Consider the following 25,652-nt stretch of genomic DNA (forward strand, 5'->3'; position numbering starts at 1 on the left):
TTTTGGTTCTTGATCTGTTTTATATACAATAATATCATGTACAACAAGCAAAAAACATGCAAAATACACCCCACTTCCCGGATCCTTTTCACTCTTTCCCCATGACCCCCAGATTCTCCTGGCCTCCCAGTTTGGTTGGCATTTATAGCCTACTTTGTCCCTGGTAACAAGCTGGACCCATTTAGTGGCCAACGGTTGTACTGAGGTGATTGCTTTGGGTCCAAGCCTGTCTTCCCATGGTTCCAGCCCCAAACAGTGGTGGGGCTTGTGGGGGCATTCCCTCACATCAGCTGTCAATGTGGGAGTTCAAAATACACATATTGCTCTCCCATCTGGTTGCAAGAAGTCTGTTCCAGTGTGGGTTGTGCCCACTGGAAACATGAACATGTCTCACACTGTACATGCTCAGGGGCTGAGACATAGGCAAAGGAGGTTCTCTGGGGAATAGTTCAATTAAGCACTGGAATGAAAGGGAGAAGGAGATGGTGGGCAATAGATGTGGAATGGAAAGGCAGGAGGAGTCAGATGGCTGACTCTCTGCGGTAGGAGATGGTGTCCAGGGGGATGGTAGCCTGTAGCCGTTCCAGATCCAAGTGACTCCCAAATTCCGTCATCTGGATGACTCCTCCATCCTTCTTGGTGCTTCCTCCTAACCCGGGCCCCACTTCCACCTCATCCTCATCCTCATCTTCATCTTGGCTGACTAAGGCCAACTCGTTCTCATAACAGAAGGCACTAGGAGGTGGCGGAGAAGACAGGATAGTGATCTTGCTCTCTTGCAGCTCCCGGGCTGAGCAGCAAGGGGTGCCAGCCACCTCGTAGGTCTTGTGGAAGTGTGAGTAGTCCACTTTGTAGCGGTTCTTCTCCTCAAAGACCACAGGCTCGAAACGGTGGCCCCAGAGGATCTCACTGGCCAGGTAGGAGCTGCGAGCCTGGGTGGTCATGGCTGTGGCCTCCACCATCCCCTCCAGGATGACAACAATCTCAAAGTCCTCCATCTCAAGCTCCTCCTTGCCCATTCCATAGAGTGGGCTCTCCTCATCAATCTCATGGACAATGATAATGGGGGACACCAGGAATATGCGGTCAAGGCCTATGTCATAGCCCACGTTGAGGTCCCGCTGGTCCAGCGGGAGGTACTCACCTTCCTGTGTCATGTAGGGTTTGATGAGCTGAGCCCGGACATGAGCCTCCACAATGTGACTCCTCCGCAAGTTTCCCACTCGCCACATGAGGCACAGTTTGCCATCGCGCACAGAGATGACAGCATGATGGCTGAAAAGGAGGGTCTGGGCCCGTTTCTTGGGCCGCGCCATCTTGGCCATGATGGTGCCGATCATGAAGGAGTCGATGACACAGCCGACGATGGACTGGACCACTACTGCCATGATGGCCAGCGGGCACTCCTCAGTCACACAACGGAACCCATACCCAATGGTGGTCTGTGTCTCCACCGAGAAGAGAAAGGCTCCTAGGAAGCCATTGACATGAAGGATGCAGGGTTTTGCAGTACTGGGGACACCGCCCACCCCAGTGGCACCCAGATCACCATGGAAGAAAGCAATGCACCAGAAGAGGAAGCCGAAGAAGAGCCAGGAGACCAGGAAGGCTGCTGAGAAGATCATAAACATGTAGCGCCAGCGAGTGTCCACACATGTGGTGAAGATGTCGGCCATGTAGCGTTGAGACTTGTTGCTCAGGTTGGCAAAGTACACGTTGCACTGGCCATTCTTCTTCACAAAACGGTTACGGCGTTTCCGCCTGGGGACATGTCCTTTCCCATTCCAGCTGTGCCCATTCATGTTGCCCAGAGCAGAGACCTTGTGCCCATCCTCTTCAGTTGAGACAATGCTGTACCTTTCAGAGAAAAAAAACTGCTGAGGTATAAACAAAAAGAGTGTGTGTGGGGGGGAACCTGAGCACGTACAGGGTCACTGGCTCCCCAGGAGGAAGCTCATGCTCTCAGAGACAAAGCCCTGCTGTGAAGAAGTGGAAACAACTGGAGTTGTGGCTAGCTGGGCACTGCCAAGGGAGAGCTCTGAGGAAGAGCACGAGTCCTCCTCTGGCACTGTCTGGGTCCTCTGTGGCATTGTCAGGATGCTGCTGTGAGGAAGTGTTGGAGTCCTGACAGGGCACTGTCATGAGGAAGTTCACAACACTGGATTCCCCAGCTGGTTCTACCAAGACACGGCAGTAAGATTGGTAGAGCCCTGCAAATCCACAAGTTTCTGCTTTATGTCCATGGACAGCAGCGCGGATGTGGATGCAAATGTATCCACAAAGGGCTCTGACGGTAAGAGCCGGGCGAGCAGCTGTGAGGAACTGAGTGCAGGGTCTGGGGGGCAGGGACCGGGTGCTGCTCGGGCCCCCCACCCAGGGCAGGTGGAAGGTCCTCTGCGGCTGCCCCCCTGGCTCTTACTGTGGCTGGGCTGCGGTTCTGAGGCCCCCCCCCGTTCCCCCACTGGAGCCCGGTCTGGGAGAGCCACACGGGCAGCTGTGGGGAGCCTGGGTTGCCCCACCTGTCCTGGGCGGGAGGCCTGCGGGGCAGGGACAGGGGCTGGGGGCTGCTTGGGCCCCTCGCCCGGGGCAGGTGGAGGGAGTCAGCTGCCAGCACAGCTCTCTGGCTCCGGCCAGCTCGGAGCAGCAGCCCGGCCACAGTCAGAGCCAGGCGGGGAGCTGCGGGAAGCTGCGGCGGACCCTCCACCTGCCCTGGGCTGGGGGCCCGAGCACCCCTCGGACAGCTCCCCAGGTCACCCCCCGCCCCAGGCCAGGCCGCGTGAAGCCCAGCTGGGGAGCCGTGAGGAGCCGTGGCGGACCCTCCACCTGCCCGTGATGCGGGGGGGACCTAAGAGCAGCTCCCGGCTGTGGCCCCGCCCCTCAGACTCCCCGCCTGGCCAAGGGCAGGTGGAGGGTCCACAACTCCAGGCGGGCTCCTCACAGCTGCCTGCGTGGCTCTCCCCGACTGGGCTCCGGTGGGGCGGGGGGGTGCGGTACCTCAGAGCCTCAGCCCGGCCCCCGGTGTAGAGACCTGCAAATCTGCGGATATCCGCAGATAAATTGTGCAGGTCACAGCTTGGATGCAGATACACGTGTTTGTATCCACGCAGGGCTCTAAAGATTGGTGGATCCCTGGTTGGACATTTTGCAGAGCATTGCTGCAAGGAAACTCATTCTACCCAAGTCCTGACTGAACTCCACTGTGAGGAAGCTCACAACACTGAAATCTTGACTTGCCTTAACTCTGAGAAAATACCTCAAAGCCCCGCGAGTCTTAATTTACAATGAGGTGCAGATGCAGCCAGCAGAGAAGACTAAGCACAAGGGCCTGGGATCTTATAACATTTTGGCCCTGAATTATATAAGGTTGGAAGTTTCTATTTTCTGTTGCCTTCTCCTCACTGATCTAATTGTGCATCTGTGACAATGTTTATACACTTCCTGAGTTCAGGACAATTCTGTTGCCACAGCAACGAACATGGCTCCCAGCATCCTGTATCCAGAGCCAAAGGTGTAATTTAGAGATCAACAACAGCCAAAGTGCTGGCAGATTCCCTGTGAGAAACTCCCTCTCTCTGAGAGCTGCTTGTCCCGCTCTCACGCTCCCCTCTCCCTCAGAATATCCCAACCACTTCCCTGCTCCCTGTCAGGAAGAAAGCTGCTACTGTTAGGTCACATAAGGCTCTCTATGACATCACAGTTGTTCCCTGATCCCATAATCAGAGTGGATGCTCTGACCATTGGTAGAATTAAGTTGATAGACTTTCAGGAGGAGGGAGCCCACAGGGGGCATCCTGGCTTTCAGTGCCTCTCCTTCAAGGACCGTCTCTGTACTCCATTGATCTCCCTAGGTTAGCATACCATCTGGAGTTCTCCAAGATGGCTTCCTTGACCCCGTCTCTAACTGTTCCTGAGATGCCTCATGAATCAAACATGGGGGTCCCTTCAAGGCGATAATAATCATCTCCCAAATCATTCACCCTCTTCCGTTCATTTGGGAAGGGCAAAGTGAGGTCTAAGGAAGGTGGGCATTTATCTCCTGATGATTACAGGCAGAAATCTGTAATTCATCTCCCCTCTTGCTGGGCAACTGCCTCAGCCCGTCACCTTCCCCTCATCTGCTTCCCCTTTCCACTAAAGGGACTGATCTGGCTGAGAACTGGTAACTCCTCACATATGTGTGGCACATTCCTAATAAGGTGGGAGCAGGGGAAAAGGGCCATAAACTTGGAGAGGGGAAGCAGAGCAGGTGTGGCCTGGCAGCCATTGACACTGTGGGGAGTGATGAGGTGTAGTTTGGAATAGATTTAAAGAGACACACATGCCGCTGAGGGGAGAAGGGGTTGGGCAAGGAATCCCATAATCCCAAGGATGATGACAGCCTTTGAGAAAGGGTCACTCACCTGTTAACTCGGACGCTACCCATGGCTCGCTTTATCATCAGGGTATCTCAGATCGTGAAATGCAGTGGGAGTTGTACGTGTCACGAGTCTCAAACAGCGGAGCTCACATGGGACCAGGTGAGGCTGGGACCCACCCCTGATGAGCTGTGGCTCCAGCCATACCTGTGATTGGTGCTGAGCACACACCTTAGAGACAAACAACAAAGGAAAATCCCATCAACATGACAACCAAAAAGAGCAGTCCCTGGCCAAGCGAGCAGAGCATGGAGTTCCCAGGTCTCTGTGATCACTCAGGAGAGGCCTCATAATGTTGCTCTATCTCGCCAAGACTTGGTCTCAATCCACTAGTTGTAAAAACAGGTATAAAGAACTGATTTATACAGACAGTACAGCAGTTCCCAGCAATCACCATACTGCAGCCCCCTTTGCCATACCACAGCCCCCAAGGCTCCCGTGTACCTAACCCAGTCTCCCCTCCCAGTTAGCAATATGGGAAGGGCAGGTCAGTCATAACTCCCAGGTCAAGAACCCACGATTTAGCACTTTTCTAAGCCACCTAGCATTATGTACTACAGTAACATAAAAGCTTACATGGTGATTAGAGATCAGATGGTCAGAATACACCAAAAACAAGGGCTAAAGGAGCTCAGAAGCCTTCAGGCAAACCACCTCCACCACCCCAGGCAAAAGGGAACGCTTCCTAGTGAACACACCCCAAAGACAGAGAAGGAAAGTGGTTAACGGATACAAAAAAGCAAAGTGATACTCAGGAGGTACCCAGAGATAGGGACAAGGCTGCAGTAATAAACAGGCCTTACAACATGCCCCCAAAGCAGCCAAGGAAGGACTCTGGTAGACAACCAGCTGCAGAGGGTTCAGTGGACTTAGAAAGCCATGCCCCTGGCCTGGTCTTGATTAAACCAAAGAACCATGAACCCGAAGGACCAAGAATCAACTTGTCCTGGCTGACTGGAGCTGCAGTAACATACTGCAAGGGGTGATGACTCTTAGATGAGGAAGGGCTTTGTGGACCAGTGCTAATCCTGCACTGTACTCTTTGGGTTCCTGGCAGCCATTGCAGAATGCAGGCATAACCAGCCCACTCCCATCATCAGGAGCAAGTAAGCAACCATTTTTCCAGGGCAAATTCAAGGAAAGCGTGATTAGGAACACATTACAGTGGACTAGCCTGGATGTGAGAAAGGCATGGTGCATGATTTGGTCACAGTCCAAGTCTAAGCGAAACATCTGGGTTTCTAAGCCAGGGACAGTAATAGCCGCTTCTGATCACTGGTGCAAAATGGAGTTCCACGCTGCTAAGGGTGATCCCCAGGTTCTGCTTCTGGCTAACTAGTGGTGGACACACTCCCTGAATAATGAACATGGACAAACCACAAGCCAGCTCCTCAAAACACTTCCTCCTACCTCTGGCTTGGCTGGGCTGAGTTTCAACCAGCTGCCTCACAGCCAGATAAAAATGTTGCTCAGGCACTTTGGTATCTGAGACCATCCATACATGGCCACTTGAAGAGGAGCATGGACAGAATGGAATCATGAGTGAACAGCAGTGAAGACATGATAGAACCTTGGGTACTCTACTGGCTGGGCTCAAGGTGAAGACAAATAATTGTCCATAATTACCCTCTTAGCCTACCTGGGCAGAAATAAACACAGCCACTTGAGAGCCACCCCACCCAGCTCCATCAGGGGCTGGAGACTTGCCACCCTTCCCTGGTGGCCAAGAGCATTAAAGCTGTTGAGAAAATTCTAGTAAAATAGATGCCTGTGCTGTATATTCTTTAGCAAACTGCAATAGGTAGGAGATTCAGAGTTAGGGTTGCCACATCAACACACGCAGGTCTAGCAGTGGGAGGAGGAGCATCCCCTTCTTGAGATAGTACAGCTACCGTGATGGCTAAATCTCAGCACTTTCCCTTTCTGCCATGGGACAAGGACATGGAAATCAAAGCATTTTCACACACAGTTAGGCCGCACTGGAGCTAGTAGTGTGAAGAAAGGGACATTGTCTCAGCTCACACTTGGATATTTAACAAATTCATAAAGGTTACTGAGCAAGTCTCTCTCGTCCTTATCCATGCATGGATGTAAAAGTTCCAGGGAGAGGAACCCTCTGCATCTAAAGGGACAGACTGTGATTGACCCTGAGTTCAAGGGAAGTGCTAAGAGGGTATAAGGAGCTTTCCCTTCGTTGTAACCCTATGCAAACATGCCCAGAACTCTGGTTCCTTCCATTCCCCAAGCCACCAACGGGGGCAGGGGGAGAGGGACAGGTGAGATGTGCACAGAGTTGAGGCCCAGCCACCTTCTGTGCCAGCCAGCACAAATAAGCCAGGTGGGAGTGTAGATTGCTATCTGATAAAGGATAACACAGCCCCCTCTGGCGTGCTCTGCCCCAGCTCCCGTGAAAGAACTCTGGTTGAGTCAGCCAGTGCATCTGCAGGGCCTTCTGCTGGTACCGAGCCTCTGTGCCACCACCTTCCCAATGTGGGCTCTGGTTTGTAGCCCAAAGCCTGTAAAATACCTCGACACGGGACCTCTGTCGAGGACAGAACAAAGAGCTGGTTCTCCCAGCCTGTAGCACTGCACTGTTGAAACAGAGCACCGGAGGCTAACACTCCATTAGTACATGAAATTCATATTTAATTACAATAAAAGTACTTCTGGGAAGGATAAAGGCCACCTATTTGAAGACACGCAACATTTCAGCATGTGAAAGCAAACATTGCATGACTGATTGCAGTCTGGGAACAATGTGATCTCAGTCTATACACTCACAAGTGGGAGCACCCTAAGTGCTGTTTCATGCATCATCTTCCTTTTTGACTTCAGAAATCTTGTCTATGGATTTCAGGAGGTCAGCCACATAATGCAGCATTTCCGTTCCTGAGACCAGCTGTTTGATTGACAAGTGTGCATTGGCTATAACCTGGCAGAGATTCTGCAAGGCAACGTCTACATTTTGTTGCACTGCCCCCAGGCTGGCAGACTGGCCTGCACGCAGCACGTCATTCTCTGCCTTGAAGCTCTCCAGCTCCACCTGGAGAAGGGACATCTCCTGCTTCAGCTTTGCAGCCTTACTTTCTGCCTTCAGGGCCCGTTGGGCCATCCCCTGCAGATTCCGTTCTGCCTGATGGACAATGGATTCTAAACCCTGAGCCTCTTTTTCCTCTTTGACCACACTGGCTCTCAGTCTTCTCTCCAGGTTTCTCACCATGCGTGTCTGACTTTCTGAGAAGCTCTGGATACTTTTGATCTTCCTCCTGAGCATGGAATTCTCCTCTCTGAGTTCTTCATAGCTCAGCTGCAGAGATGGATACTCCCTGTCTCCTATGGATTCTTCATGAAGAGCACAACTTTCAGGTGCCTTGTCATGAGCTGTGCAGGAAACATACAAGTTGCTGGGATAGAGGCAGGGAGCAAATGTCTCAATTCCCAACTGTCTGGCTGTGTTGTGATATAAAGAATCGTGCGGGCTACAAGGTGACATGCTGGCAAACCTGGACTTACGGGCTTTTTCAAGGGCAGGGTGATGATAGCTCCCACCCCAGTCATCATCCTCATCATCTGATAAGGTATCACACATCTCCAGGTCTTTGTAAAATGGTTCCTGAAATTCCAAGCTCAAGCCCAGTGCTTCTGGAGATAAGGAGTCATCTTCAAGGCCTAGATTGTGTCTGGCCAATTTCTTTGCGAACATTCTATTTTTCGACTCTTCTTCTTTTGCTGTGCCACGAGTTTTCGTTTTTGCAAATCCCTTTAAGGAAAATGGAATGGCTCCCTCTGGATCTTCCAGATGATTGTCCCCTGGGCTGATGAGGCTCTTAGTATGGTCTGGAGGAGGTGGCGGGTGATGCGGGTAACAGCATATGGGTTCCTCCCCCTCCTCATTAGCTAGGCCTTGGGACTGTGGACAGGCCCTCTCCAATGTTCCTGAGGGGAAAAGCGGCCGTGGCATTTTTGAAGTGCTGTAGACTCCAACAGAAGTAGCAGTCTGCAAATTAGCTCCAACACAGGTCACATCTCTTCTGTGACAGGGCTGTTTGAGCCGTCCACTGTTGTGCCATCCTCTGTAGCAGTTGTCTTAGCCTAGGCACCATTCAAAGTATGACAGTGAGTTACAGAAGTATCTGTACTTAAATCATCTCTGGGTGTGCATGTGTCTGTAGCTTTAATAATGGAGGGAGCAGAAGTCACCTAGGTTTGTGATGTCATCAGACAACTGCATTTTATGTTGTGACTTCGCAGCCAGGGGAAAGAGAAACAGCCAGATCAATGTTCACAGCATTTTAGCCAATGAGACTGAACTATACAAATAACTGTCAAGTGTAGGATAGGCCAGGTCAGTTCTGATATCCCAGTCCCATACTCTGGGCCTCACAGCCATGGGGTTGTTCATTAATAGCCTTGACATGCAAATGAGTTTATGCAAAGCAATCTGAAATCATAAGAACATAAGAATGGCCATACTGGGTCAGACCAAAGGTCCATCTAGCCCAGTATCCTGTCTTCTGGCAGTGGCCAGTGCCAGGTGCCTCAGAGGGAATGAACAGAACAGGTAATCATCAAATGATCTATCTCCTGTTTTGGGATCAGGGCAGGGGGAATAGAGTAACGAGGAGGGGGAATTCAAAGCAGGAGCCTTAAGGCAGAGGGGATCATGGTCAATGGGCTATTGGCAAGACTAAGGGTTAGCCAGGGGATCATTGCAGAAGGATCTCATGGCAGGAAGATAAGGTCACTAAAGGGTACATAGCATGGGAATTTGGACCAGTAGGATTCATGCCAGGGTTGTAAGGCATTAGGTGAGGATGTTCATGGTAAAGGAATAAGGCCACAATGGTGGGGAGGGAGGTTCATGAGGATCAGGGCCAGGGGAAGAATTTGGATCTGATTTTAATAAAAACATGCATTGTGTCAAAATCTGGTGATGAAAACCTTCTGTTATAAACAACCACAATCCCGGGAAACTGTGATTGACTCAATTTATCTCTCCCAAGGATCAGGTGAGCTGAGCTTTGTTCTCAGGATTACAGGATGTCACCAGAAACCCTCAATGTGTGTGGATAGCTCAATCACCCGTGTCTAAGGTTGCCAACATTTATGTAAAAAATAAGGGACTGTTTTCTTAGCACCCCCACCCCACCTCCCAATATTAATTATTATCATCATTATTAATAATAAATACGCAGTCCTCATCTACATTCGCCAGGCATATTTCTTGCTGCTTTTGTAGCACCCAGCAACTCCTGATCTTGTTGTATGGAAATTAAGAACAGGACAGGCAATTATCTATTTAAATAAGGGACATCCCTTGTAATACGGGATTGTTGAAAACCCTACATGCGTCCTAGGCTTAACACACCGGGTGTGTCATTGCCCGGTGATAGGATTTCATTGGTTTACTGGGACAACTCGTCTAAATGCATTTATGATGCTGCTTCCTCTGAGGGGGCAGGGACCGTGTCTTGGGCCAGCCCAGAGGACCAGAGAGGAGACTGAGTGGATTGCCAGAGTGCTATGTGACTGCATGACCCACTGAGAGGCTGGCCAGGATAGGCCCAGAGAGGTAGTGTGGCAGTCTGAATCAGCACTCCCCTGACTGGAAAAGGGAAGCCGTAGAATCACAAAACCCGGAGCTACCCAAATCAGGAGCAAGACAGAAATAAACTCGTTAGCTGTTTCCATCTGGATATGCCCCCCCAACGTCTATCATAACCTGGAAGAGAAAGAAACATACCAGCGACTCGTCCAGGGATGGGAGGCAGCTGTCGCTCAGTGCCTTGTTGCAGGTGCTGCTTCAGAGTCTGCCATGACACTACCCCGTGGTCAATGACCAGCTTCTCTATGTCAGGGCCACCTCAGAGATCTCTGTCTTGTCTTCAGAAAGCACCATGTGATCCACTTTAATCTGAATCTCATGGGCATTATCAGATCTACGATTTATTTTTAATGGTATTACAGTAGCAGAAGAAAGAGCCAAATGGTTCCCTGGGGACAAAAATATAGTACATTTAATCTCTAAAGGCTTTATAGCTCGGCAGAACCACCGAACCGCAGTCATCTCTGGTGTAGGAGGGTGGTAGCCAGCTGGCGTGCAATGCGCTGCACCACAGTGAAGGAGAGGGCATACTGCCTGCGGGCACAGACACTGAAGTCTACTCATGCAAAAAGTGCCAAGGGGTTTACTGCCCATGGAGAGGAAACAGGAAGGTCTCATCTAAAACACTGCCCCGCCTCCCCCCATCTATCCATACACACCCACCCACACAGGGTTTATTTACCTCAGAAAGATGAAGGGCTGACTCTAGCCTGATAGGATTCAAACCAACGGTTATGGAGGGAAAATCTAGGAGATTCATACCTGATGCCTCTGAGAAAGACAGCAATCTCCTCTCTGCTAGTGGGGATTACAGACTTTGCTGCTTGGGGCTGCTCATCTTAAGCCTTTGAGGGCTATAGAAGTTCAAGCTCCACATTGGGCATTGCTCTTGTAACCTTCCCTATAGGTATGGGTTACAAGAGCAATGTTACCTCAGCCAGGTACGAGCCCTAGGCCTTCAGCACCTAAAAGCATGATCTGCTACCATGTGAGCTATAGGACTGACTCCCTGGATTTAGCTGACCCACTAACCTCTCACGTGTGCCATCCATCAGAGGGGGACAAAGACCTCACTCTCCTAGTGTGGATAACACTTAAACCACTAAGTCACCCTCTCTAGCCCTGATTTCATCAGCAGCCTGAAACACGCCCCCCCCTGCAGCTCTTCAAGTTAATCCTCTCCCTCCTAGGCCTTGTATTTGGTGATGCCAATAATGTTGTAACAAATCTGTGGCCACCAAGGATTTCCTGGTTGCCATTTTGCTGTGCACTTTGGCTATGCCTGCGCAAGGAAACTTCATAGCTATAATTCACCACTGGTGCACCTCCATCAGTGACTGCAATGGTGACAGCACAAGTGTGTACACGGCCCAGACATTTTCACCACTGTGTTGTCTAACTCTGCTCTGAGCCCTGCATTCCATAGTACTCCTGCCATTGCTACCACGGCTGGAGCTGCACAGCAGGTGAATTACGGATATAGAATTTGATCATGTGGAAAAGATCTATGGTTCTTTCGACCGTCACAGAAACAGCGGGCATAGAACTTTGGAACTGCACATAGAACTCAGATCCCTTAGTATTATTTATTATTTGATCCATAAATGATCTGGGAAAAGAGGTAAACAGTGAGGTGGCAAATTTTGCTGATGACACAAAATTCCTCAACATAGTTAAGTGCCAAGCAGACTGCAAAGAGTTACAAAGGGGTCTCACACAAAACTGGGTGACTGGGCAACAAACTGGCATATGAAATTCAATGTTGATCAATGCAAAGTAATGTACACTGGAAAACATAATCCCAACTATCCATACAAAATGATGGGGTCTAAATTAGCTGTTACCACTCAAGAAAGAGATCTTGGAGTCATTGTGGAGAGTTCTCTGAAAACATCCACTCAGTGTGCAGCGTCAGTCAAAATAGCTAACAGAATGTTAGGAACCATTAGGAAAGGGATAAAAATAAGATTGTAAATACAGACGTTCCCCAGGTTACGCAAGACCTGACGTACGCAAATCTGCATTTACGGAAAAAGTTCCATAAGCTAGAAATAGGAGTTTGGTTTTTTGGGGTTTTTTTTTTGCGTAATGGTCGGGTATACGTTTCCGACTTACGCAAAATTCGAATTACGCAAAGCGTTCCGGAACGGAATGATTGTGTAAGTCGGGGAGCATCTGTATCATAATGCCACTTTATAAATCCATGGTACACCCCCAACTTGAATACTGCAGGCAGTTCTGGTCGCCCCATCTCAAAAAAGATAGATTAGAAATGGAAAAGGTACAAAGAAGGACAATAAAAATGATTAGGGGTATGGAACAGCTTCCAGGTGTGCAGAGATTAAAAAGACTCGGACTGTTCAACTTAGAAAAGAGACGACTAAGTGAAGATATGATAGTGGCCTATAAAATCATGAAGGGTGTGGAGAAAGTGACTAAGGAAGTGTTATTTACCTCTTCACATAACACAAGAACCAGGAGGTCACCCAATGAAATTAATAGGCAGCAGGTTTAAAACAAACAAAAAGGAAGTACTTTTTCACACTGTCAACCTGTGGAACTCATTGCCAGGGGCTGCTGTGAAGGCCAAAACTATAATGGGGTTCAAAAAAGAATTAGATAAGTTCATGGAGGATTGGTCCATCAATGGCTATTAGCCAAGATGGGCAGGGATGCAACCTTGTGCTCTGGGCATCCCTAGGCCTCTGACTGCCAGAACCTGGGACTGGATGACAGGGGATGGACCACTTGATAATTGCCCTGTTATGTTCATTCCCTATGAAGCATCTGGCATTGGCCATTGTTAGAAGATAGAATACTGGGTTAGATGGATCGCTGGTCTGACCTGGTATGGCTATTTTTACATTATGTTGTTCTTATATATCACAGTCGCACACAGAGGTCCCATTGTGCTAGGTGCTGTACAAAACACAAGCAAAGACACTCCCTACCCCAAACATCTTACAATCCAAGAAGAAAAGTGACAGGTGGAAGGTAAGCGGAGGAAGCTGCAATCAACTGTGCACTATTTTTACACATGCACGTATGCCTTTTCTTTCCATCATTATAAATAGATGCCTGCAATCCCCATCCGTCCCCCCAAACCCTCATTAATCGACTGATTTCTTTAGGCATCCCATTCTCTGGCACCCAAATAGAGATTTTATTGACATACTTTTGCCTGAGTTATATTGCGGGGTAGTGTGAGAGGGGGAACTTTTTTTCTTTGAAGTCCCGGGGATGGGGATGGGGAATATGAAAACAAAACAAAATGATCTGATGTGAAACCAGCTCTGTGCGTGTGACTCAGAGCTATTCATAGCTCCCTGAAGCCAGCTGCAGCAACAGAGCCAGAAGGGCTCTGCCTGTATTATTATTCCAATTACCATCTGAATTAAAAGTTTGAGCAGCGATCAGCCCACATGCTGAGGGAGGGAGAGGAAGAAAACACAGCTAGAAAGGGATGTACACAAAGATCCCCTGGATGACAAAGTCAGAGGGAAAGATGCAAAAAGGTTAAGCATTCTCAGCCACCTCTGGCTTCTGCCAGCTCCCTCCCACCCCAACACACACAACCCATGTCAACTGAGGCACCATTTGCATGGGTCATGCAAAGATCACTCTGAAACAACTAGACACATACTCTAGTGCTCCCTGCGTCTCTCTGCTGAGAGGAAAGAGAATATGCCACTGTGCATCATGGTTGAGAGAGGGTATGTGGTAGGTATTGGGGCAAATGTTAAAAAGCTAACTTCTTCCAAAATTGGGGGAGAGAGAGAGCAAGCAAGACATCAGGGAAGGCTAGGGTCAGGAGAGAGAGGTAAGCTGGGGAGAAAGAGATGGAGAAAGGAGTACAAAGGGCAAAGAGAGAGAGGGAGTTATGGCAACAGAGAATACATGTCTTTCACTCTGTGTATATAGAGCACCTAGCATAACAGAGCCCTGATCACTGATCATCAATTACTAATAAGTATGTTTATTGGGTAGGTAATTACAAAAAAGACATTCATCTCACTCTTCCACACTGCTAAGAAAGGGTACCTCCTATCCTGGGCAGTCATGGTTTGCAGCACTGGTACTAGATCACAGCCTGATATGACAGGGTTAGTCGCAAAACATCAGCAAAGGAAAAGTGACTTTTAAGCAGGCCCTAGCAGTACCATTGTTCATGTGATATGAACGTAACCCCTCCTCCATGCTGCAGTGCAATAAGAAATGGGAAAGTTACTTCCGCCAAGTTGCCCCACACCTCAAAAATCATCATAAGCAGTGTCACTGGGAGGCTGCAGAACTGCCCATTTATAAACAAGGGATTGATGATTTAGAGCAAGCAGCTATCTAATGATGACAGGCTGCTCAGTCCAGCTAAACTAATATCACTAAATAATGTTACAGCATGGAAGAGTTGGCGTTTGCTGAGGGCAGATCACTACCACCTCTGTCTAGAATGTGTATGTAGTGGGCTATGTCCTATCCGATGGAACTGAGTGTGTTCACTATGGATGGGGGAGCGCAATGCCCCTTGTCCCTTTTCCTGCTACTCTCCGAATTGATGCTCCACCACTGAAATGCAGCCACCTCTGGGCTGGAATGCAGCAGACATTCAGATTGCATGTAACCCTACTGTGGATTTCCAACACGATAGGGATCACTGAGCCTACAGTTCCAGACTCAGCAAGAACAGACATGCACAGCAAAACCAGCAGTGATACTGTAGATGCACCCATGTTAGGAACAGCACATAGTAGCAATGTTTGTACACCTATGATTTACCTCCACTGTGATGTTTTATTATAATCTCTCCTGGGATTCTGGGCTGCATTCCTATTTTCTACACATTTATTGCCTTTGTACCTAGTTGTGCCAATAGTATCACCTCCTACGACCTCTGTGCTATGCATAACATTTGAGCTGATTGCTATGTTTGCTGGCAATGTGATGTGTGTTGGGTCTCCAGAAACCATAAAAGAGGGTGCTTTCAGGATACATAAGCAAATGCTGTCTCACCTTAACTGTCACATCTTCATGGAAATACAACCCCAGGCTGCTGCTCACTTGAGAAACTCACACAGATAATGGGGGCAGATTATACTTTCCTATTTTGGTGTAATTTTTAGAATGCCTTTTCCAGAAACACTCTCCTTTACTCCAAAGGGGATGGTCTAACACACAAGGGGATAGGAAACTAAGATTAGAGAAAAAAGAAGCAATGACTGTTGATGGAAAGAAAGACAACGTGGATGAAGTAATATCCTTTGTTGGACTAACTTCTGTTGGTGAAAGAGACAAGCTTTTGATCTACAGAGAGCTCTTCTTCAGAGTACTCAAGAATGTTGCAGCAAAATACAAGGTAGAACAGATTGTTACGCATATGGAGTTTACACACATTGCAAGAGGCCGTTGAATGTGAAGTGGGCAACTTGTCTCTTTCGCCAACAGAAGTTGGTCCAACCAAAGAGATTACCTCACCCACCTTGTGTCTGTAATAGCCTGGGACCAACACGGCTACAACTACACTGAAAAGAAAAGAAAAAGTTTGACTAACTCTTAAAATGTGGTTAAGATCAGATTCTATAAAAAACGAGGAGTATTTGTGGACTAACAAATTTATTTGGGCGTAAGCTTTCGTGGGCTAAAACCCACTTCATCGGATGCATGCAGTGGAAGATATATATATACAGAGAACATGAAAAAATGGGTGTTGCCATACACACTGTAACGAGACTAATCAATTAAGGTGAGCTATTATCAGCAGGAGAAAAAAAGCTTTTGAAGTGATAATCAGGATGGCCCATTTCCAACAGTTGACAAGAAGATGTAAGTAACAGTAGGGGGAAAATTAGCATGGGGAAATAGTTTTTACTTTGTGTAATGACCCATCAACTCCCAGTCTTTATTCAAGCCTAATTTAATGGTGTCCAGTTTGCAAATTAATTCCACTTCTACAGTTTCTCATTGGAATCTGTTTTTGAAGTTTTTTTGTTGGAGAATTGCAACTTTTAGGTCTGAAATTGAGTGACCAGGGAGATTGAAGTGTTCTCTGACTGGTTTTTGAATGTTATAATTTTTGATGTCTGATTTGTGTCCATTTATTCTTTTGCGTAGAGACTATCCGGTTTGGCCAATGTACATGGCAGAGGGGTATTGCTGGCACATGATGGCATGTATCACATTGGCAGATGTGCAACAAAAACACTAACCCAGGAACCTATCCTTTCAACAAAACTGTCAAGGTTCCTCCCCCACTCTGAACTCTAGGGTACAGATGTGGGGACCTGCATGAAAACCTCCTAAGCTTACTTTTACCAGCTTAGGTTAAAACTTCCCCAAGGTACAAATTAATTTTACCCTTTGCCCTTGGAATTTCCACTGCCCCCACCAAACTTTAATTGGGTTTACTGGGAAACGTAGTTTGGACACGTCTTTCCCCCCAAAATCCTCCCAACCCTTGCACCCCATTTCCTGGGGAAGGTTTGGTAAAAATCCTCACCAATTTGCATAGGTGACCACAGACCCAAACCCTTGGATCTTAGAACAATGAAAAAACAAGAAGGCTTTTAATAGAAGTAAAGGAATCACCTCTGTAAAATCCGGATGGTAGATACCTTACAGGGTAATTAGATTCAAAACATAGAGAATCCCTCTAGGCAAAACCTTAAGTTACAAAAAAGACACACAGACAGGAATAGTCATTCTATTCAGCACAGTTCTTTTCTCAGCCATTTAAAGAAATCATAATCTAACACATACCTAGCTAGATTATTTACTAAAAGTTCTAAGACTCCATTCCTGTTCTGTCCCTGGCAAAAGCAGCATACAGACAGACACAGACCCTTTGTTTCTCTCCCTCCTCCCAGCTTTTGAAAGTATCTTGTCTCCTCATTGGTCATTTTGGTCAGGTGCCAGCGAGGTTACCTTTAGCTTCTTAACCCTTTACAGATGAGAGGATTTTTCCTCTGGCCAGGAGGGATTTTAAAGGGGTTTACCCTTCCCTTTATATTTATGACAAAAGCCCGTTGCCAACTCTGTCCACATATCTATTCCAAGGACACCATCATAGGACCTAATCACATCAGCCACACTATCAGAGGCTCGTTCACCTGCACATCTGCCAATGTGATACATGCCATCATGTGCCAGCAATGCCCCTCTGCCATGTACATTGGCCAAACTGGACAGTCTCTACGTAAAAGAATAAATGGAATAAATCAGACATCAAGAATTATAACATTCAAAAACCAGTCGGAGAACACTTCAATCTCTCTGGTCACTCAATTTCAGACCTAAAAGTCGCAATTCTCCAACAAAAAAACTTTGAAAACAGACTCCAAAGAGAAACTGCAGATTGAAATTAATTTGCAAACTGGACACCATTAAATTAGGTTTGAATAAAGACTGGGAGTGGATGAGTCATTACACAAAGTAAAACTATTTCCCCATGCTAATTTTTCCCCTACTGTTACTCACACCTTCTTGTCAACTGTTGGAAATGGACCATCCTGATTATCACTACAAAAGCTTTTTTTCTCCTGCTGATAATAGCCCACCTTAATTGATTAGTCTTGTTACAGTTGATATGGCAACACCCATTTTTTCTTGTTCTCTGTATATATATCTATATCTTCCTACTGTATTTTCCACTGCATGCATCCGATGAAGTGGGTTTTAGCCCACGAAAGCTTATGCCCAAATAAATTTGTTAGTCTTTAAGGTGCCACAAGGACTCCTCGGTTTTTTTGCTGATACAGACTAACATGGCACCACTCTGAAACCTATCAGATTCTATGACATAACCAAACTCTGAACTACTCAGTTGTCAGCCCCAGTTTCAAAAGCAGCCTCTTCATTCTGCTATCAATGGGAAAGAATAAAGAAAGAAAGAAACCTTCGCCCTTGATCCCCTCTGTGCATGTGGGCCACTTGCAATGGCTGTGAAGTGGTAGGGAGTGAAAGAGAGAGAAAAAGGTAGATAGAGAGAAAGCCAGGGAAAGAGAGTGGAAGTGAGATGGAAAAGTAGAGTGGGCTGGCATATCCATGCACAGGAAGGGAAAGGGAAGAGGTGAAACTGACAGGACGTTTGACTGTGTTAAACTCCACCCTGCACCAGTAATGATCTCTCTTGCATCAGGGCTGGGAATGTCACAGCATCCATTAAGTGGCTTGCATATTCTGAGGTTGGCTGCCCATCGCCTCTGTGCTACATCCCATTGTCAGGAGTGCGGGGGTTACAGGCCAGTTTTTATAAGGGGGTGGGGAGGGGGAAGTTGCCTTTTTCATGTTGACACCAGAATTATTTGATCTGTGAAACATTTCAGGGGACATGTTGCCACAGAAATAAAACTGCAGTGCAGAGTCACAGGGGCAGCTCCTCAGCTCCTCACCCATTTACAACTGCTGGGGAGCTGGATTGTGGTTTCGAAACATTTGAACTTTTTAGTTTGGTGGCAGGATTCCTTGCCACTCTGTATTTTCACACAGTCATAGATTCCAAGGCCAGGGACACTGTGACCCTCTGGCTGACCTCCCACATAACACAAGCCATAGAATTTCAGCCAATGATTCCTATGTCAAATTCAACAACTGGCGTTTGAACTAGAACAGATGTTTTCAGACTGTGGGGCACTCCCCCCTGGGGAGGTGTGACAAGGTTATCAGCTGTGGGGAGGGGAGCACAGGTGGTCTCAGCTGCTGGGAACAGGCTCTATGCCCATCTGCCACAGCCACCAACTGGCAGCTACCTTCCTCTGCTGGGGAGGCCAGTGGGGACACTGTGAGCAAAAGCCAAAGGATGCATCTCGGGAGCGCTGACCCTGCTGCCAGACAGAACCTCTCCCAGACCCTGGCCCTTCAGCACAGATCCCTGTCAGACAGGGTCCCCTCCTGACTGCGGCCTTTCAGCGCAACCCCTGGCACAGAGCCTCTGTCAGACAGAGACAGTGCAGGGGAAGTGGATGGACAGTGCTGAAGGGTCGGGGGCATTGGCAGGGGGATGTCACTGGCAGGGAGGCAGTACTCATGGGTACAGCCTTCTGCTCCCCTCCTGACCCCGGCCCTTCAGCATGGCCCCTTTTGCTTCCTACCTGGGGCAGGGAGCAAGACAGGCAGAGAGACGGGTCCTGGCAGCTGAGACCACCTGACTGTTGCAGAGAGTGGAAGACTTCCTCAACTGCCACATGGTGAATACTCCCTCCATCCCTATGGGTACCGGGCATTCTTGCCCCCCACCTGTCACCCCTGTGAATATAGGGCACCCCTTCCCCTGAGAGAGGTGGTGCCGACGGGACATAAATCTCCAAATGGGTGCTCAGCAAAAAAGTTTGGGAATCTCTGTACTAGAGCATATCTTTTGAAAAGACCTCCTGTTTTGATTTACCATCTTCAAGTGATGGAGAAGCCTCTGCATTCCTTGGTAATCTGTGTCACTGGTTAATTACCCTTCCCGGGAAAGATCTGCACCTTTTTTCCCAGTTTGAATTTGTCTAATTCCAACTTCCAGCCATAGGATCTTGCTCAGCCTTCATGTACAAAATCAAAGAGCCCTCCACTACCTTTAAGCATGCACAGTCAGTATATTCTAATGCTGTTAACCTGTTGTCAGATAGTTTTGCAGGGCTGTGAGGAATGGGGAAATTGCTTCCCCTCAATTTTTACCTTTCACAGAAAATAAGTGCTAGCAGGAGGCCGGGAAGCTACACATTTATGAATAAGGGATTGATCACTAAGACACAAGCAGCCATCTATTGATCACAGGCTGCTCCATTTGATTAAACTAATACAACTAAATAACGTCACAACACTGAAGAATTGGAACTTGCTGAGGTCAGACTCCTATTAACCAGTCTAGAATGTGTATGCATAAGGCTATGTGCCATGAGTGTAGGTCACAGGGGAGCACAGTGTCAATTGCTATGTCCTTCTCCCAATTCCTGGTACCCTCCAAAGTGATCTCACCACTGAAATGCAGCTGCCTCTGAGATGGAATGCAGCAGATACTTTGTACCTGTCACCCCATGCACCATAGTCATAGGGGGAGAAATGAAGAATAATTTCTCCATGTGAAACTGCAGAATGATTTACAGTAGCTATTAGCCAAAAGGGAGTGGATCCATAAGGAGTACATTGGCAGAGTAATAACCTGGGGCCCTGGAAGAGATGCATGAAGGATCCCCCAGGACTGGAATAAGAACATAAGAACGGCCATACTGGGTCAGACTAAAGGCTCGTCTAGACCAGTATCCTTTCTTCTGACAGTGGCCAATACCAGGTGCTTCAGAGGGAATGAACAGACCAGGTAATAATCAAGTGATCCATCCCCTGTTGCCCATTCCCAGCTTCTGGCACACAGAGGTTAGGGATAATATCCCTGCCCATCCTGGCTAATAGTCATTGATGGACCTATCCTCCATAAACTTTATCTAGTTCTTTTTTGAACCGTTATAGTCTTAGCCTTCACAACATCCTCTGGCAAGGAGTTCCACAGGTTGACTGTGTGCTGTGTGAAAAAATATTTCCTTTTGTTTGTTTTAAACAAACAGGAGTTGTGAGGCAAAGCTGAGGAGCACTCACAGAGCTGTAGGGCAGGGTGGGGAGGAAGAAAGACTGAGGTGCATTGGCAAAGTGTGGTGCAAGGGGTTTGCACTGTGCAGTAGCCTCTTGTTTTCCTGAGCACCTCACACATTTTACAGAAGATAGTTTTGATTTGAAAAAAGTCAGTTTTCCTTGCAAATTACATGAGGATGCTGTAAGGGGTGGGGTTTGCTGCCTCTGCTAGTCTCAGAATTGAAACAACTGATCACACCAGTCAGTTTTGGCCTCCAAAAAGGAGAGGAGAGGAGAGGAGAGGAGAGGAGAGGAGGGACAAAGAGAGAGGAGAAGGAAATAGAGCTCCTCCTTTCCAGCTCAACCCCTTCTCCTCCCTCTGTCTCCTTCCTCTCTATCTCCTCCCGTTCTCTCGCCTTCCTCTTCCCCTCCTATCCCCACCAGAACAGCTCTCTCTTTAAAGAATGTGTGTCCCCTGTACGATTATTATTGTCAACAGCTACATGCAGTAGGCTGCATGTTTCGATCACTCATCCCTTGTGGGGGCGCCATTTCCACTTACTAAATCAACAGCGGGGCACATTTCAATTCCTTCTGTGACAGCCAAACTCAGTATTAAGGAACCCCCTATTTAGGAAACATTTATTAAAACCTGGAACCCCATATTCCACTGGATCTCAAGGGGGCAGAACCCCCTACCACTTACTCCATGTTATCACATAGTTCCCTCACAATGCAGCCAATCCTTCTAGCTCCCACCACATGGGCAGGGTGGACAAGGCCTCATAAAACAGGGAAACCAAATGGATTTTGATTTCTGTGTTTGTACAGCCCCTAGCACCACGGAGCCCTGATTCATAATTAGCCCCGCTGGGAGCTATAGTAATGCAAATAATAAATAATATATGTACAAGAATGGGGATGTTGCTTTCTTTGTCCAGCACCAGGGCCCATCCAGATAGATCTACGCAGCATTTTAGACAGGAACCTGAGGAATGGAGGTTCCTGTGTGAGTAGGGTGGGGAGAACGGGAGCTTAGCTGAGTTCTCCCATCTCTCCATCCTGAGCTTGCTCCCAACCGTGATCTCCTCAGCAGAAAAACCTAAGGGGAGCAGAGAGCTAGGAGCTCCATTAGCATGATGAGGACCGTGCTCAGGTCTTGTCAGTCACGCCCCTGCAGCATACCAAAACCGCCCTGTTTTCACTCTGCCCCCTTGCAAGGGAGACAGATGGTGTGCAGGCTTCATACAGCACAGAGGCCAATATTCATTGCTTAACCTTACTTGCACCCAGGCATCGCTCGCTTCTGCTCACAATCAGGCTGGTGCACAATAACTTGGCACACTGTGCTGGGCAAGGACTGGCAGTGTCTAGGCAAAGCTTGCGTTTAGACAAGCAAACACGTTTGCACTCAGTTTGCACCAAATGGGCTTGACGCACATCAACTCTGTCCCTTGTACACAAAAAGTGCAGGGGCCCAAATGGGCTTTGAGGAGGGGAGGGGCAGACAGCAAGGCCCTCACTTGGGTAATGATGCAGTGAGAATAGAGCCTCCCCCCAATATCCACACACAGACTTCAAACAAGAGGAAATCAGAGCCCACCCCTCTCAGAGCATGGTGTCCCAGGAACCTTCTTCCAAAGTCAGGAGCCTTGAGACCACACAGCCCCGAGAATCTGCAATATAATGACACTGTACACGTGCATGGACATAGATAGGTAAATCTAACCATTCTCCCCTCCACCCTTGGAAGCCATGGGGAGGATATATGTGCACAAGGAAGAAACAAGTTGACTGTCACTGCCACTGGCCTCTGGGCCCTTTCAGCCGCTGGCCCTGGTTCTCTCCCTCACCTGACCACACGGAACACCAGTTTTGACATCCATAGAACATAGAGAGGTAAGGCTGGAAGGGACCTTGAGAGGTCATCAAGTCCAGCTCCCTGTGCTGAGACAGGACCAAGTAAACGTAGAGCATCCCTGACAGGTGTTTGTCCAGGGTGGTCTGAAAAAAACCTCCAATGACGGGGATTCCAGCATAGATTGCCACCCTCCTTCCATGGATCGTTGCCCATTTGAGAGGGTGAGAGCACATTCCATTTTTGATCAAATGAAAAAAAATTACTCAATGGGATTTCAAGAGAAAACCCCAAAGGTTAATTCCTATATCCAGTCCCATCTGCTTTACACCTCAGAACACAGCAGGTGAAGAGCAGATCCTGAAGGGAAACTATTCTCTTTCCATCCTCCCAGCAAGGCCAGGGCACTTCAAAGGGCCCCCGTCCATTTTAGCACCCATGTTAGCACTGTGCCCCATGGATTGGAAGGGGATGGCTTTGTTTGCCATATGTCACCCATTCAAATACATTTCGGGCCAAACCCTACTCTCCTTGCACACTGACGTCACTATCTCCTCACTGAAGTCAATGGGGCTGCTCAGCTGAGTAAAGCGAATGGGATTTGGCTCTATAAGGTCGGCAATGCAGTTTTTGTGCTGCTATATCTGATCACTCAGTACAACCCCTAGTGCGGATACAGCTGCACCAGTATAAAGGTACCTTATAACACTGTCGCTTGCTTTGGTAAATTTCCAGGAATAAGCTATACCAGCGTAAGCAATTTTATACCAGAATAATTGTGCCCATGGTAGGAATGGGGGTCCCACTGATCTAATTACATCAGTTTCTCAACAGATACCACAGCACAAAACCTGTGCTTAGACCAGCCCTTAGATGTCTCTCCTACTAGCCATTTGGGTCATTCATTACCAGTGCTTCCTGGGTATGTTACAATGGAATAATCTAACTGGGACATCAACCCATGGCTGTCACCTCCTACCTCCATCAAGTGATGTGGGAATGGATGGACTCTGGCGATGGAATACGTCAGCTTCCTAGCAGAGGGAGCCCCTCTGAAATTTGCCCACTAATGAGGATGCAGTGTCCAATGTGTACAGGAGGGACCTCCACGGTGGGGGGTGGCAGCAGGAGTTCACATGAGACATGCCAGGTTCACCCACACGCTCTGACAACACAACGCACTGTAGTGATGGATGCACTAGAAACACAGGGAGAGGGAGAGATTAGATGGAGCAGAGACTTTCCCTGGCATTTTGCTGGCTGCTTCCTCAGCTTCAAAGAAACTCAAGAGTTTGAAGCCTCTTTAGACTGCTTATTTGGGCTTCATTTCTGCCAATTAGATCAGCAACACAGACAATCAGTGACCTAGAAGAGGTTGGACAGAGGGGTGTGGGGTATTGATTATCGATTCTGACAAGCTTCACAGAGAGAGAACCGGCATGTGCCCCGAAGTGCCCGAGTTTTTGAGCACATCCACAAGGAATCCAGCTCCTCATCTCTAGACTTGATTAGGGAAATGGATTGGAGAGGCACACAGAAGAAGTGGAGGGTGCCAGCAATTGGGGGTGAGAGACAGAGAAAACAAAAAACAACTTGTAAAGGGGAGCCGTCAAAAAATTATTTGCGGCTAACAATAAAAAGTCACATAAATGTAACCAAAGTTGACATTCCAGGTCAAAAAAGGAGGGAAAGTTATGGAGCTTTAACTATATGTGTGTGTGTGTATATCTACCTGTCTATCTAACTATACACACACACACACTCACTCTTACACTTTATTTTATATATGCACACACACAGTTTATTATATATATTTATATATGCACACACAACCCCCCTCACACACACATATATGCAGACATAAATACGTGTATATACACACACACATACTTATAATTATTATATATTTGCATCGATAATTCATATGAAATTATGCATTATTAGCATAGCAAAAATCCTGGAAAATTATAATGAGGCTAATAACCATAATAATTTCTTACCCAGGTCCTGTGTTATTCCCTGTTTGAGTCCTGGAGAGCCAAAAGTCAGGGAAAGGGAAAAGAGGGAGATTTCTTCATCCCACCATGAAATCTGTCACCGAGCCTGGATTTAAGGAATCTGGGGGTCTCTCTCCTTTTAGTCTCTTTTTCTGTCTCCTCACTATTTTTCAAGTAGCTAGTTCTTCCTCCTAAGAATTTCCTCTGGCATGCTCTAACTTTCCCTCATTTGTTTCTATCTCCTTCTCTTTCCTGCACTTTGTATCTCCCCCTTTTTAGCATTTTTTGTTTTGAGGAATTTCCATCCTTCATAAGCTTTATTTGTCTGCAGCTTGTCGATGAGTTCTTGAACCGGTTTCTCCCTTCTGTCTGTTTATCACCCTCTTTCTCTTTTTTTGTCTGGTTGTCACTTTCCCCGCCCCCCACTCCCACCCCCCTCAGTTTGTCTCTATTTTACAATTTCTCCAGTCGCTCTTTTTCTCCATTCTATTTTTTCCTCTCTCCTTCCTCCCTCTCATTCTCTCTTAGATTGCTATACAGTCTGTAGCTAAGAAGTCAGTAACTCTCTGGTAGAATCCAACAGCTTTCCGCTACTTTAGCCCATCCTCACATGTGATCTCAGAGCCATGGATACACACTGCAGATGCAGAGATGGGGAGAGATGAGAGTGCAACCAAAAGCAATGGAAACAGGAATGGGAACACATGCAGCTGGCACTCAGATGCCCCAGGCATGTTTGCATGGAGCACAGTAGCCTGTAGAGGCTTGCCACACAGTCTGTACCAGAAGGCATAGAAATCCAGGTCCTTTTTTCCCCTTCTTCCCAGATGCTGCACCCAACATCTAATCCAGGGAGGTACAGAAATCTCCCTCTAATTCACCAGCTATCGCACTCTTCCAGAACTTTCTCCAAAGGTGCCGTGTGTCATCACTGTTTTTGCTTGTCATTGGATTTGAAGCAGTTCCCAGTACTGGGTGATCCTACTATAGATTTACAAAGAATGTCCTTGCAGGGGCCTCCAGGGGCCTTCTGAGGATCCCTGTGGAGTTAGTTCAGGGCCTGCTGTGACCCTCACCTGCTGAGAAAACATTCTCTGGGTCTCACCTCCTGGAAATGTTTCAGCTATTTTTCACAGGGCTGCTCCTCTAGCAGGCACAGGGGCTTTGTATCAGAGGAAAGCACAGACGGTGTCCCTCATTTTCGTATGAGAACAAGGTACAGGTAACAGGGCTCTCCC

General features: G+C 47.7%; 2 protein-coding genes across 6 annotated transcripts; both read right to left on the reverse strand.

Annotated features, from left to right (window-relative positions):
• KCNJ4 (potassium inwardly rectifying channel subfamily J member 4) lies at window positions 1–25,051 on the reverse strand. 5 transcript variants are annotated; one of them, XM_048834060.2, is made up of 5 exons: window positions 24,418–25,051; window positions 23,397–23,615; window positions 10,159–10,409; window positions 4,401–4,586; window positions 1–1,851 (listed from the first exon to the last, which is right to left on the reverse strand). In XM_048834060.2, the coding sequence occupies exons 4-5, from the start codon at window positions 4,436–4,438 to the stop codon at window positions 522–524; spliced, it is 1,368 nt and encodes a 455-aa protein (XP_048690017.1). In that variant the 5' UTR covers window positions 4,439–4,586; window positions 10,159–10,409; window positions 23,397–23,615; window positions 24,418–25,051; the 3' UTR covers window positions 1–521. The 5 variants fall into 5 exon arrangements, with proteins under 5 accessions (XP_048690017.1, XP_048689999.1, XP_048690008.1 ...); XM_048834042.2 differs by having other exon boundaries at window positions 1–1,857; window positions 24,418–25,050; XM_048834051.2 differs by lacking the exon at window positions 23,397–23,615 and having other exon boundaries at window positions 1–1,857; window positions 24,418–25,050.
• Window positions 7,222–8,376, reverse strand: LOC125628791 (endosome-associated-trafficking regulator 1-like). The gene has a single exon (XM_048834061.2). It carries the CDS (start codon window positions 8,374–8,376, stop codon window positions 7,222–7,224), a length of 1,155 nt encoding a protein of 384 aa, XP_048690018.2.
• Window positions 25,052–25,652: the final 601 nt, after the last annotated feature.

Source organism: Caretta caretta, chromosome 1 (genome assembly GCF_965140235.1).
Source record: "Caretta caretta isolate rCarCar2 chromosome 1, rCarCar1.hap1, whole genome shotgun sequence".
NCBI lineage: Eukaryota > Metazoa > Chordata > Testudines > Cheloniidae > Caretta > Caretta caretta.

Coding starts and splice junctions, on each gene's coding strand:
- KCNJ4 (XM_048834058.2), bottom strand. CDS start 4,438: ATGATAAAGCGAGCCATGGGTAGCGTCCGAGTTAACAG. Junction 1,858..4,400: donor GGTAGCGTCCGAGTTAACAG/GTGAGTGACCCT, acceptor TTTCTCTGAAAG/GTACAGCATTGTCTCAACTG.
- LOC125628791 (XM_048834061.2), bottom strand. CDS start 8,376: ATGCCACGGCCGCTTTTCCCCTCAGGAACATTGGAGAGGGCCTGTCCA.